General features: G+C 41.2%; 1 protein-coding gene and 1 pseudogene across 2 annotated transcripts in view; one reads left to right on the forward strand and one right to left on the reverse strand.

Annotated features, from left to right (window-relative positions):
• The first annotated feature begins 4,935 nt into the window (after nt 1–4,935).
• On the forward strand, nt 4,936–5,053 carry LOC126458876 (5S ribosomal RNA; annotated as a pseudogene).
• Nucleotides 5,054–7,288: 2,235 nt separating this feature from the next.
• The window catches only part of LOC126457427 (uncharacterized), a 34,389-nt gene continuing 26,106 nt past the window's right edge, over nt 7,289–15,571 (reverse strand). Inside the window, exons 2-3 of one of the 2 annotated variants that reach the window (XM_050093697.1) lie at nt 12,560–13,442; nt 7,289–8,443 (exon numbers count right to left, since the gene is read on the reverse strand). In XM_050093697.1, the coding sequence (XP_049949654.1) occupies nt 8,048–8,443; nt 12,560–13,423 (1,260 nt within the window). In that variant the 5' untranslated portion in view covers nt 13,424–13,442 and the 3' untranslated portion in view covers nt 7,289–8,047. The remainder of the gene's footprint in view (nt 8,444–12,559; nt 13,443–15,571) is intronic. The other variant, XM_050093696.1, reaches the window with a different exon arrangement.

A 15,571-nucleotide genomic window follows, 5' to 3' on the forward strand; every position in this document is an offset into this window, starting at 1 on the left:
ATCTATTAAGCTTAGGCGACCGTAATGTATGTCGGTACAGCATGGGAAATATTTGTCTTGTATGCCTTCGTGAAGGGGGGGGAGGGGGGGGAGGGGGGGGGAGGGGGGGGGAAGAAGATAACCCGACCGGAACTTGGCACATGGCCTTCTCCTCTAGAAAGACCACCAAGGTTTCTATTGAGCGTAATGCCTACATCAGACGGACGCATTAGTAGTCTCACATCCCCTTACTCTGTGAGAGACTGCGATGGAGTTAGAAATTTAATCAGAAACTTTATGTCACCACCTTTACTGCTCTTTCTGGCCAGTGAAAGCCTTTAGCTTAATCTTAATTACTCATTACTAAAACCTATGTTCCAAAATGGCGGCCTCCCACCCCTGACTCATGTGTATTTCTATTAGAGCCCCACCACCAGCCCTCACCCACCAACGCTCTTCATGTACCCAAGCATCATGAGGTGAGTTTGTCATTCATGCTGTGTACGTCGATCGATCACCACCATGAAGTGTGAGCCGCAGAAGGTGTTAATCCTTCCATCTCTCTCTCGTTGCACATTATTATTATATGTGTTTTTCATTAATTTCTTTTCCTTTCATAGTCAAAAGATCCCTGATCATGATGGAGTCAATCCATCAGATTTATGGGAGCTGACCGAGTTACAAAAGCAGTTACCTAATTTATCAGACTTCTGATTTCCAATACCTGATTCTTCGTCCAACTTTTCGTCCCTAGCTTGGCAGTGCACTGGTTATATACGGCAGCAGTGCACTGTTGATATATCACAGTATCAGCAGCTGCAAGACGTGAAACTACTCTTCTTCCAGTGCAGTTTTTATGTCTATGGACATGTATTTAAACAACAGTGGTGAGCATAAATGGTTAGGCAGCATGGATAAAAGGAACTAACAAAACTCAGCTGAACTGAAGGGTGCACTTCAGGTACATCGTAGCTATACGACAGCAGGCCTTAAATATATAGCTGTCTTAAGGCCACGAGTGGCCTACCGGGACCATCCGACCGCCGTGTCATCCTCAGAGGAGGATGCGGATAGGAGGGGCGTGGGGTCAGCACATCGCTCTCCCGGTCGTTATGATGGTATTCTTGACCGAAGCAGCTACTATTCGGTCGAGTAGCTCCTCAATTGGCATCACGAGGCTGAGTGTACCCCGAAAAATGGCAACAGCGCATGGCGACTGGAGGGTCACCCATCCAAGTGCCGGCCACGTCCGACTGCGCTTAACTTCGGTGATCTCACGGGAACCAGTGTATCCACTGCGGCAAGGCCGTTGCCCAGGCCTTAAAACTACAATGAAAAAAAAACAGCGTTTTGTTACTGGAATTGTTGTGAATCACTAAGTTTTTGTAACTGCAATGTTCAGTGTGCATACATCTAGCTTTTACTAACCCTTTCTAAGAAGGTGATATCTGTATGTGATTCAAATTGACATCAGTACGTTCTGTCAGCGTTCCGCTTATCAAAGTGAACATGAGACATCACCTCCAATCCTTAAAGACCTTGTCATCAATATTAGGAAGCTCATTAGTAAAGAAATATACAACGGTATTATGCCTTGATAGCACATATCCCTCAAACATTTGCCTTATTTTTGGTACTAACTTTTGTAAATCGTCATTCCAAGGAGTCTTTTCCTTTTTTAATTAGACGATAGAAGATCCGATTTCTATGCTCTTCTAAAAGGTTAGTTAAGAAGTACCTGACATCTTTACAAATGCACATGCGAAATTTGTGTAACTATGATTTTAAATGTGACTGTGGTGTATAGAAATGTGACTGCTGTTTACATCACTAAAAGTAGTTGATGATGGGATGCACAGAGCACATGGAGAATACCATACTAACTTGTAGCTAAGAAAATTAAGTCCCCTCTTGTCCTGGATACGCTGAGGCAGGATGGCGGAAATATGACACGGGGATGGAGACAAACAGCACAATATCTACTCCACAAATTCCTCCCCGATGACAATCCACGAACAAATACACAAGCACACACACACCTTAGGGAGACAATGCATAGGGATTACACTGCAAAAAACCGTCACCTGCCAGTTTGTGCGAGAGGAGATAGCGCTAGCAATTGTTGGCTACGAAACTAAGTAAATAGCAGGACTAGATCATATCCACTCGGTAGCATTGCGCCATGTATCACGGCAAATAGCCCCATACTTAACTAATCTAATAAATGACGCCCTGAGACAGACGGGTGCCTCTAGTCTGGAAAACAGCCAAGACTGTAATTATTAAAAGAGCTGCAATAGGAATCCGTCAGTACCAAAATCGTACCGACCAATTTGTTTGTTAAATACATTGGTCTTTGAGAGGCTTATACGTAAGCGCCTTCAAGCTCACAGGGATATCCATGGCCTCAGTCAGCACCAATTTGGCTTTATAGCGGAAAAATCTATTGACGATGCGATTAATCGGGCTTTCCAAATCGTAGAACAGACATTACAGAAGTAGGCAATTGCGATTCTTTTTGACGTTGCTGGCGCCTTTGATAATCTTCAGTGGCCAGCAAAGTTCGCACGAATTCGAGAGCTACAAGTACTTGGATCCCTGTACAACAGTGTTCGAGACTATTGTAGGAACAAAGTGACTGAGTGGCAAGAGGGAAACCGCGAGGTAGTAAAAAGGATTACCGAAGGATGTCCACAAGGCTCTATCTGCAGACCCATCTTATGAGGTACCACAACTGAACCGCTCTTGAGTTTAATCGAGTGAGACGAACGTTCAGACGGGATCGTTGCGTATGCTGACAACCTGTTAGGTGTGACACCAGCCAACGCAAGAGCAATGTTGGAATAGGTGGCTAGCAGTATGCTACCCACAGTACAACAATGGTGCAACCAAAAGAAATTATCCATAGAAGTCCAAAAAAGGGGATACATAGTGCCTAAAGGATCACTACAGAGACACCCTCAAATATACACTGACAAACGACACAGCTTCAACGAACAAACTAGCCACATTAAATTCATCCGGTACAGACTACCATTCACACACATGAGAATGCACCACTGTGCACTTTTCGAATCAGTGTTGAGCTATGCATCAAGTACATGGATACATAGACTCGCTGTCGTCGTGAACAGGGTCACTGTTAGGCGCGGGTATTAGGCAGCACATCGTTAGATTCGTTGCATGTAGCACTTGGAATACATCCGATCGATGTAACCACTAGATGTCGGGCTGCAACATACTGGATGAAGATGGGTAGACCTGAGAGTGTTGCAGGCACTGGGCAGCACATAGAAGATAGGCGACAACTAAAGAGTTTGCTTGCGGATACTCGGCAAAAATCGTGGGACGAGAGTGATAAGAGCGGTTCAGTCTACGCATTTTTCCCCAATATCAAGGAGCGGTTACAGTTGCGCCAACCGAGGCATGGTTCATTTTGTAACTACACACTACGCCCTTATCCCACGCACTTGTAACGCATGTCGCTTTCAGAAAGCAACCGTTGCACATGCGGCGAACTACTTCCCCCGAGCACTTTCTTTTGAAATGCGTTAGATACAGGCACTTACGAGATAACATAGGACACAAAGGAAACAACACTATACGATGTACCGAGGAACCCAGAAACACTGACACAGTTGAACCCAATCCCCAACAACATCTCGAAAGCAGACATGACGTAAACAAACCGGCCCATCAACACAGAAGGCACAGAAAAACCGACACAGATAGTTCGAGTAGCTCGAGTACTGATGATGATACGAGTGATAGTGACGACACTGTCATAACATAGACACACAAAATATACATAACGAAAAATGTGTAAGACATGCACAACTACTCACGTGAGCATTAATTAAAGATTGCAGTTTATATCCTATTACGAATGAATATAAACAAAAGTAGGAGTAATTAGAATAGTTCATGGATATATATTGTTTTATAATCCACGTTAGACCTGTACAGCAAACTGTTTAGTAGTTGCATCAATGAACACGTCAATGTAAATGTAATAACATGAATGTAATATGAACTTAATATAAAGTAAGCATGCAGGATCAAAGAATGTAAATGCACAACAAAAACCAATCATGTATGTTACGCAACAATATAAAATTAATGGGTCCACTACTCAAAAAAGGCTAGTTTATTCCAAAAAAACGTTTTACAAGATTAATAATAGGTTAGTTGTGACTTGTTATTCCTCCTACAGCAATGTGGGGACAGTATATAACTTAATTTCACTGATGTAAGATATTGTTCCAAAGCCAAGCAGAATTTGTTTACTAATAATCTACTTGTAGTAGTTATTATGTAACCTAACCACCATCTACTCACAAAGCACTCTAACAATCAATGCTGACATAAATTAGATCTGCATGGACTGAACAATTCGAGTTTTCCAGAAGAGGGATTCTCATGTGGATAGTTACTAAAATAGGTAGCACCATATGTGGACGCTGAACTTGAATTTCAATACCAACTCCCCTTCCCCAGGTGGTGTTGGTGAAGGGATATCTGTATCTGCTCTTTCCCGTCTTATTTTATTCCCTTCTTAAATGATACCATAAATTTAAAATTTGCTGCCTCTAAAGTCCTGTATTTTTCTTTGAAAGACAAGTGTAATTGCTGCAAGTAAATAACAGATAACACCAAAGTGCAGACGAAAGAATTCCACACAGCCCGACCTCCATGTGGTGCTGCACGGGCAACAGTGCCCGTGGCTTCAACTGCATAGCACAGTTTTTCTGTGCAGTGGTGGTCATGAGTGCTGGCTATGAGATCTGTGTGGAGCACTATGGCCAACATAATAAGATGCCAGGCAAAATTGCTCACAAGGCAGTTTGAAAAAAAAAGTTCAGCAGCTATTAAGTTCTCACTATCAACATCGGCACCACTTGTGGGCAGTTACAATGGCACACCTCACCTATTAAAGTGAAGCTATTCACAGTAATGGGCAACGGCCTTGCCCCAGTGGATACACCGGTTCCTGTCAGATCACCGAAGTTAAGCGCTGTTGGGTGCGGCTGGCACTGGGATGGGTGACCGTCCAGGCCGCCATGCGCTGTTGCCATTTTTTGGGTTGCACGCAGCCTCGTGATGCCAACTGAGGAGCTACTCGACCGAATAGTAGCGGCTCCCGTCACAGAAAACCATGTTAACGACCAGGAGGGCAGTGTGCCGACCACACGCCCCTCCTATCCGCATCCTCAGCTGAGGATCATAAGACAGTCGGATGGTCCCGATGAGCCACTTATGGTCTGAAGTCGGAGTGCTTTTATTCACAGTAACAAGCAATCTAAATGTAAGGGGAAGAAAGCATGCAGTTGTGGGCACGTCCTCTAGTGAAGAGTTCAACATGTTGGCACTAGCAGCATTTCATCCAATGAGTGGTGACAAGCATGTCAGAATTCTTCAAAGGTGATCTCACAACTGAATGGTCAAATGGCTCCTGCCATACAATACATGTTGAGGAGTACCTAAAACAATTAAGATGTACAACAATGAGGACAGTGTATAGTGCACTCATTTTCAGAAAACAAAGTTTGGAAACTTGATGTGCACTACCACTGCCCTCCAGTGTGCTGTGAATGAACGTCTTTGAAGGAGAGAGTATGTGTATGGATATGGCTATGTTTGTTATGAGCGTATAAAGCTCATCCATGAGAAAGCTTTGGAGGACGCTGTCACTAACAATTTCGATGTTTGTTGTGATTCTGTTTTCAGTATGTATAGTGCGTCATGACTACTCAATGGAGCTACAAAAATACATGCATACTTATATATGTGTATGTATCCTACAATGCTACCTGGGATTAAAAAAAGAAAATAAATGATTTTTTTACAAATAAAATTTCAAATAGATCATCCCCATTAGGTAAAGCTGCATAGGCACTGTAATACAGTAATTAGAGTATATGCACTAAAGAAAAAAAACGGAGTGACTGTGTTACTACCCTATCGCTCCCAGTGGCTGCAGATATTTGTACGTGCAGTAGAACCACAGTCTAACAGCCGTGACACACTGTCTCGTTTTTGGTACCTACCGCGATAGCAGCTTCCAAGTACCCTGTAAGCGATATGTCTGAAGACAATAGCGGATAAATTAATGTTTATATTGATTTGTGACAAATTTTAAAACAGAGTGTATGTAGTACCACATTTGTCATTATTTAGTTTTTTTAAGGACCCTGAGAGATATAAACGATGCTTTACAGAACAAATTATTTACAGTTTTACTGTAACATTCAGATAATCACCGAGTAAAGTTGTTTTCCTTTAATAACTAAAAATTGCTAGTAAATACCAGAAGACCTGATCTTTTGCAGAATTAAGTCGTACATGTTCTCAGCAAAATGAATTTTCGTACGCTACACTTTCAGCCTAATCAGAAAATGTGGAATGCAGGAAATCTGTATGGAACGTAATACCTACATTATTGAACGCAACAAACAAGCCGCCACACCTGTACCTTAAGGGAGAACCACACAGACACGATAATAAGTAGTCAAAAGCAATCAAACTGTTTCCCAAAACGCAAGAAATCAATTGCATAAATGTTGCTAAATATGATCCACAAACAGCAAGAATCTTCAACACATTCTCTTTCGAAGTACAAATAATTACATCTACTCAAATATTCGAGCATTACAAAGTCGAATGAACTGCAAGAATCGACGAATCGTTAGACTCTATGAAAATTTTTTAAGTGTCAAGGATAGTACCCGTGATAATGAAAACAGACAACATCAGAAATATAAGTTTCTCAAGCATGAAATATATGTTAATGTTCTCTTGTTTTCAGCGGAATAAGCTGCAGATACAAACACATTCGAAAATATTTTTTCATGAATAAACGGCAGCTCCTGTCACTGAATCAGTGAGATTCGGTTATTTTACGTGTATTCCACGATAATTAATGTCACTTGATAAATTGCGAACGCATGGAACGCAAAAATCTGACAACTATTTCGTTCATTACGTAGAAAATAATTTAAAACAAACACTGCCCATAAGATACATGTGACTGAATGCTTTCTCACCACTTGGAGCGCTAGTCTCGCTCCAGCTGTAAAGCGGTAGCAACTTCCGCACTAAAGAGCGTCGTGACTGTATGTATTAGATTGTGGTACTACTACTGCTGTTATTGGGTCTTCCTGTAAATAAAAGCAGGACGGATGTAAATGACAATTTAATAATTTCTAGTTTACTTCTATATATGTAGATACAATTTTTTTCTGTTGTATGAAGAATGGCAATGATAGTAGCTAAAGAACACAGAGATACGTTTTCATTTATTTAATACACGTTTTAATAACAACGATCAAATACTTTTTATACTAATATTGTTTAATAATGTTGCCTACAAACTTTTTAAAATAATGTTAGTAGCATGAAAAGATATGTACAGTTTTCCACAATGGACTTTTAAAAAATATGTTAACATTCTTTGATATAGCTGTTTCAGTAGAAATATTTTTACTGTTGACATTCTTTGATATAGCTTTTACAATAATAACTTTTTTTGGTTGGTGAATGATGCAACCAGTCACAATAACTTTTTAATGTTTTATTTTAGTGCCATAACCGGTTTCGGGCTACCATGTCCATCTAATGTTTTTAGTTAACCAGTTGTTTTAACTGACAGCATGTCGTCTGCTCACATATTGCACAAAAATATTTCAGTATTTGATGCCACTTCATAAGTCGTTTCAGTAACGAAAATACGCTAAAATGCTTGCGTTTATTTCTATATGAAGCAAAATAGTGGTGTTTGCTTACGTAAATTCCAGCACATGACGATTTGTTTTGTTGTAGTCCACGTTGTTTTCCAGGTCGATGTACATGTTGTTGAATTCCGCACAGCACGCATATTGTAAATAAAGTATAGCAGTAGTCTCACTCTTTAAATACAAAACCTCGAGAAGCAAATACTGATTAATCATATAATAGCATAGGTATGCTGCTTCAATGCTAATAGTTTCAGGGAGATGAAAGGATGTCTAAAGTTACCATTTAAAAGTTGTTAAATAATGTCAACTATAATAGGTGTACGTGCTACAAATGTTCATAAAATTCCTTTACTTTCAAAAAATGGTGTCAGGTATTTCATGTAGGATAACGAAGAAGGATTTTTGAAGATCTTTCCGAAAGCTTCTTCGGCGTGTCCTGGGTCACTGAACAATTTCGTAAACTCTACACCGTACTTTTCAGTCGCCAGAGCTAAGCTGCTCATGATGCTGAAGAGAAATCCTACGACTAGACAGCGGTCCATTTCCCGCTTTAGCTCCTCTAGAGTGAAGACCTCAGCTTCCTCCTGCATGCCCAGGCGCCGTAGGATGTCCACCAGCGTGTTGTGGTACTCGCCCAAAAGGTCATCCATGTGGTGGCGATGGACCTCCTCGCTAGCGCTTGCGTACAAGAAGTACTGCAGATCCAAGGCTGGGCTGGTCACGTATGATACCTGCAAACATCGCCATAACACTAGTTTAGAGTAAAGATCTCATACTCTAACTATTCATCACCAACTCACACTCTTGGATGTACTAGTTATTCGCAGACAATTCTATTATGATAAATGACGAAATAGGGAAGAAATCTTCTAGTAAGTTGAGTCCATTTACAGTTACAGTAGAGAGCAGGAAACCTCTTGTTTTAGTTATTTAGTTTGTTAGCCGTTTATATGAATCAAAAATGATTAGGAAAACTAATCTTAGAGAGATGGAACGAGTCATTTTATACACTTATTACTAATTCGTACATAAGTATGGCTACATACTGACCATTTACAAACTGTTTTTTCTTTAATACAGATGTGAATTAGTAATTTCTAACTCACCACCTTTCACATATTAAATAAACAGAAATTCTTCTGTGGAATACAAAGTGTCAAAGGCAAACTTTTTCTGTTTGTTTTCAGATTGAACTTCGCTTTCTCGCAGACGTTTCATATCGTGGGTAAGGGAACAAAAATTTTGGTGATAGAATTGTGCACCACTTTTTGTGAAAAGACAATCTAAATGTGGAATAATGAATGTCATTTTCTCTTCCAATATTGTAATTATATGCACCATTGTTCTTATTGTACTTTAATGGGTTGCTTACCAGAAATGTAATGAGGGAGTAGAAATACAGTGATGCACTAGTCAAAATACCTAACCCCAGGAGCAGGTATCTGCAATATAATCATGGGTGAGTATCACATGCTATTCTTACAGCACTTTCGTGACCAATGGAAACTTTCTTTCTAAAAGTAAAGCTATCCCATAACATGACAGTATTGAATGGGAATATGCAGAGTATGTCAACTTAACGATTTGTCTTCCCCCAAGGTTTCCAGTGATTCTAATTGCCCATGTGTAAGAACTGAGTTCTTTTAGGAGTTCTAAATTTTTGTTCAACTTCAGTTCTCATCAACATTGCTAACAAAAACTTCGAAGTTTACAGCACACTTATTATTTCCTCGACATCTGTTTTATTTATCAACTAGTACAGTACCTCTAAAAGTGAATATGTTGTCTTCTGGAAATTGATAGTGAGACCATTTGCATTTCAATAATATTTTCAAAAACAATATTTATCATTTCTTCTGTTGCTCTATTTATTATCAGAATGAACAAAATGCTAGTGTCTTCAGCATGAAGAATGAGTAATTGAATATTAGATGGATGGTCATTATATATATGTTCGATGAATGATATTAATCAAACGAAAGATAAACATAATACCTCAATTCGTCTTCAAAGTGATGTCCACTGGCCACAATTCTCTTTACGACAATGTTTATGTAGTTGCTGCAAACTGTCACAGAAAGCTTCTTTTGAAATTATTGAGCAATGTCAATCAAAATCTGATGTGGACTACTTTACAAAAATGTTCAAATGTGTGTGAAATCTTATGGGACTTAACTGCTAAGGGCAGCAGTCCCTAAGCTTGCACACTATATCTCGTCTCCTGCCTTCCAAAATTTACACAAGCTCTCCTGCGAACCTTGCAGAACTAGCACACCTGAAAGAAAGGATACTGCGGAGACATGGCTTAGCCACAGCCTGGGGGATGTTTCCAGAATGAGATTTTCACTCTGCAGCGGAGTGGGCGCTGATATGAAACTTCCTGGCAGATTAAATCTGTGCGCCCGACCGAGACTCGAACTCGGGACCTTTGCCTTTCGCGGGCAAGTGCTCTACCATCTGAGATACGGAAGCACGACTCAGGCAAGGAAGTTTCATATCACCGCACACTCCGTTGCAGAGTGAAAATCTCATTCTGGAAGTGCCTTATTAATGTGGCGAGGTGTCAGTAGCAGTCCAGTGTTAAGGCCAACAATGCAGCGTGCAGTGTGGCTGCAGACGTCGATGCAGAGGTGTAGAACGTTTAGACTCTAGAGTTATACTGTGTGCTTTTCCCGAGAGTCCCATCGCAATGTTTCTTACTACTCCTGCACTTTATTACGAACAATATTTGCGTATTCCAGGCACCTGAACTCGATGCAGTGATGATGTGGTATGATGGTTTGGACGCTTAACAGTCAGACCTAAGATCTAAAAGTCTGATAAAAAAGATAAATTAAGTGTCATGATCTAAAACATCTTGACAAGAATATGTTGCTGCACGGAGTTTGGTCTAATACAGCATGAGACACCCAATATGACCAGCTAAAAATTCTAGTCTAAAACGTTAGACTGAAGGCTAGACACTATACAAAATTTTTAAAACAGATGGCAGGTGTCCACTTAAATTTGCTTCACTCACTTAAAAGTTGCCGTACAATGATCAGTACGCCACAGCCTTCACAGAACGAGGAACTCTCTCGCCGGAGTGTGCAGTCCTACATTAACGATAATGACGTATGCAGAGGTTGGTCAGAGCGACTTCATCCTATTGGAGTGACTGGTATGTGGTAAGTCACAGAAGAATCGTTTGCTCCACTGACCACTGCTTCTTATCCCTTATTGCTAGCAACCAATCCAGCGATAATCGAACATTCCACAGCGAGATGAAAGTCTGCGTTTGATTCCCTGTAGATCTTGGGTTTTTGGTCAGCTTGATCATTTCCACAGATTCCTCATGCTTTAGTATTAAGCGGAATGATACGTACTCCCATCGGTCTTGAAAAGCATTAATTTGTCCTGCAATGTTTGAATCATTTTCTTTGTAGGCAACATTTACTGCAGTAATGTGGGACACTAAAGGAAGAAGAATAAATAAGAATTGTTTTCTGTCGATGATGTCTCATCTACTCCACTGCCTCCAAGATTGATGCACTAAGTACACTGTACTGATTGAAAAAGCGAATCCTGAAGATATGATCCGAGAAAATGGCAGAACAGCTGAAGGCTAAAGGAATCCCATTGATTCAACCATAAGTATATGACATCTGAAACTTAAAACAATGGCTTAATGAACGTTCTTGAAAATAGCTTCAGAAAATGAGTAAGTCAATAAACTCTTGGTCCACCTCTTGCCCAGTGTCAACACAGTTCATGGTTTCATGCCATCGTACTAAGGACGTCCACTGCAATACGAAAAGAGATGCCCAGCCACTACGACAGGCGATGGATATGAAGGTGTTTTCCGTGATTCATCGGTATCTACACATACTGCAAACCATTGTGAAGTGCATGGCACAGAGTACTTACCCTGGTATAAAATGTCGCAGAATATGTTTCAAGGATGAAGAATTTTTGGAATGTACGCCCTGAATTATTATGATTTGGTCACCATGAAGCAAAACACGTTACAAACTGATGTGTCAAACTAGACAGTCCGTGAGCTAAACATCAAACGAATAATTATTTGCAGCAGAACACAATTTTATTTTTGGTAATACGATAGTATGCATGGTGAGGCAGCTCGGACATACCATTCCGAATACGTTCGGAACGAGTAAATACATTGATATGCAGGTTTCGCTAAGTTGAAGCTGGCAGTTTAGCGAATTTTCTGCAGAACGTAAGTAAATTTAGCTGCCTTAGGCACACTGACATTCTTTTCATTACACACGTTTTCTGTGGCTCTGGAAAAGCCTCAGTAGAGGATGCTGGAAACATAGTGCATGGAACTTGAGATTAACAAGATAACAGCGCGGCAAACTACTGCCTCGTCTTCAAGAGAAGGTATTCCACAAACGTATGTCCTATTATCCAGATTTAAGCAAACGCGTATCCCATGCACGGTTCGTATGTTCATTTTTGTGGCTTTCGAATCAAGTTTTCATAATGTTGACTGCGAGCACTGGTAAATGGCATAAAGCGATTCTAGGGAGTCTTTACTGCACACTGTACTTCATCTTGACTTGGCTCATGCCCCTCTTTCATGAGTTTCCAGATGGTTGGGAGACATAGCTGTTGCCTGTTGCCTTGTAATCCTCTTAATTAGTTTATTCCACAGATAAAAGTGCAGAACTATTAACGCTGGAGGGCGTGCAGGCCATTTTCTGTTTGACGACCGACCACTCCAACTATCGGTCTAAATAATCTACATTATTGTAGACATGGCAGATCAACTCACATAATTACTGGTAAAAGAATTAAGCTCCATGTGGACGGAACGTAATACAAAAATTGTGAGGCATTCTTACCTGAAAGTCAACAATTCTGACATCTGACAGTTCACCGTCCACATACTTAAACAGAAAGTTGTTCTTCCAGCAGTCACCATGGCCCAGCACAGGTAACGTGGTCTCCTTTCTCATTCGTTCAAGTACTTCGAAGATACTGTTAACAGATCGGTCTATAAATCCCCGACATTTTTCAGAATATTTCTCATACCCTGGACACTTATTCAGTTCATCTGCCAGTGCGGACATGATTTTAGACCCTATTGCTCTGAAATGGTCCTGAGCACGCTTGTCTGTGAACATAGGCTCATTGAACACGCTCTTGTACCGGGGCTGTTTGTCGAGTAGAAAGGCCGAGGCGGCATGCAATCTGGCGTACGCTCGCAGGACCGCCTTGCAGTGTTGGTAGTTCAGAAGACTTTGCCCCTCAGCCATCCTGAAGCCACCCTCTGACAGGTCCTCCAGCACAAGGAAGAGTGCCGGCTGCTGACCCCCGTCGTAGCATCGAGCTGTCAGCGGCCGGAAGTCCTCACCCTCCAACGATGCCAGCATTTTCTGGATCTGTGGCATCACCTCACGCAGCATCTGTGTCTCTGTTCTGAACACCTGGTCATTTTTCTTCAAGTCCTTCATTGGCCCAAAGTCAAGAGCAGTTTTCACTAGCAGTGATTCCTTTTTAGCCTCTTGTTCATTATCTTTGCCCTTCAGAATAGCAGTCACTCTGAACAACAAACTTGTAATGCCAGCTCCTGGTGGACAAGCGTATTGTACTTTAATTGAATCTACAGAAGCTTGATTTCCAACTTTATTTATCAGTACAGATTCTATGAACTCCTGATTGATCCAGGATGGAGGCGGTGGTCGAGTTTCGTTGAGCGATTCCATGCTGTTGTGTACTCTTCACCTGAAAACGTAAAAAAAGATTCCATCGTAGTAATCAACTTGCTGAGTGTTAGCTTTATTACATTTAATATCAGGTTATTTATAAACAGGATGAGGCACATAACATTTCTCTTGAATATTTGTTAATGAGGTATCAAAACTTGTTTTGCCATTAACACATGATGTCCAACGTTAACTGGATCCAAAAGCCATTCCTCTCATTTGAGATAGGAGGTTTGGTACTTTAAAATTGTAAACTGAAATTACTATCCTCCAATGGAATGCATCATGAGCGAGCTCTAACAGAGTAAATTTGCTCTATGCAGTTTACAGCACTCATGCAGTGATTTCGGCTAGACATAGTTGATGCCTAACTTTCTAGTTCGCTTGTCCGAATATAACAATCTCAGAAGTAGAGGACAGGATTGGGAGATTGGCAACGCCGTGAAGTTTTATCACACAAATAACTGACCACACTGCGTATGTGGGGATGTGTAACCATTTGCTGAATGGGAGGACATTATTTTCCTTATGTAAACAAACCATCCAGTTCCCGTTTCTTAATTTAACAGCCCTTAGGTAAACAAACTGTCCACTTCACCAAATGTGGTGTTTATTTAAGCAATAATTAATTGCCAATAACTGTCATGATAATTACTATAATTTATGAGCAATATGGCGGCCTACTCCGTGAATTAGCCTTTTACACTGATGAGCCAGGACATTATGACCACCTGTTTAATAGCTTGTTTCCGCGTCTTCGGAACGAAATACATCACTGATTTTGCTTATCAGGGACCGAACAGTTTGTAGATAGTTTTGTGGAGGTATGTGCATTAGATATCTACGCATAAGTCATGTAATTCGAGTAAATAACAGGCAGCTCATATGGGTACGTGGTGATGGCGCCCGATAGTGCTCCAGGTGGGTTCCGTAGGATTTGCATCAGACGAATTTGATCGCCTAAACATCAACGTGAGTTCACTATAATGCTCCTCAAACCACTGAACCATGGTTGTGGCTGAAAGACCTGGACAAGTATTCAGCTGAAATATGTCATTGCCATCAGGGAAGACATCAAGCATGAATGGATGCAGGTGGTCTGCAGCTATCAGCGTGTCTTCTATTAGCGCCACAGGTCCCACGCAGACGCAGGATAATGTCTCTCATGGCACAATACTGCCCCCACCAGCCTGTGCCCGTGGCACGCTGCATGTTTCGAGCCGCTGTTCACCTCTTTGAGGCGTTTGTGTGCAAAAATATAATTAACCCAGAGAGCCGACACTTTTCTGTTGATCAAAGGTCGATTCCTGACGGTCCCATGTCCACTGCGATCGTAAATGACGATATCGTTGGGTCAACGTTTGAACACGTAGGAGTGGTCTGCTGCTGAGCTTCATGTTCAACAATGTATGATGAAAGGCGTGCACCAAAACACTTGTGTATGCGTGAGGACTGTATTCTTTCGGCAGAGATGTCACAGATCACCAACTTTACAAAGCAGACGAGATTCCGAACCCCATGTTCTGTAACGAGCCACACCTAGTGGTGGGTTTTACTGTCCTACCTCTTTCCATAGATGGTCACGACAGTAGCATGCTAACGTTCGACTAGCAACGTCAAATTGTAGAAGAAAGAGTGTATTTTTTTAGTGCACTGAAGTGTTAAGCTCCGTATTTACAGATGTATTCTCTTTTATAGAGGAAATCAGAAACGGGTATGGTGGTGTATTATCGTACGGGAAACTGAAGATGCTTCAAGGTGGTGCGGTTACTTGTACGAAGTACAGGCTAAGAGCGCCTCTCTTTGGGTGCTGGGATGACGCTAAGGAGTGGTGGGGATGGACTTAGTAGGAGACAACCGATAGCAGCACGGTGGTGGTGGTGGTGTGGGAGATAAGTCGTTATTTTTTGAGTCATCAATTACTGTCATTAAAATGAGAGTTATCACTTTATGCTAAATGCATTTGAGCACCTGGATAGACATAAAGCCAAGTCTCAGACATGGCCGCTATATTTCCCAAAAATTGTGTTATATATCATGACAGTTATTGTCCATTAATTATGTCCTAAATAAACAAAACAAGCATGGAAATGGCCAGTTTGTTCGCATGAGGACCATTAAATTAGGCTGGCGCTTCTGGCTGGCATG

Source organism: Schistocerca serialis, chromosome 2 (genome assembly GCF_023864345.2).
Source record: "Schistocerca serialis cubense isolate TAMUIC-IGC-003099 chromosome 2, iqSchSeri2.2, whole genome shotgun sequence".
NCBI classification, from domain to species: Eukaryota; Metazoa; Arthropoda; class Insecta; order Orthoptera; family Acrididae; genus Schistocerca; species Schistocerca serialis.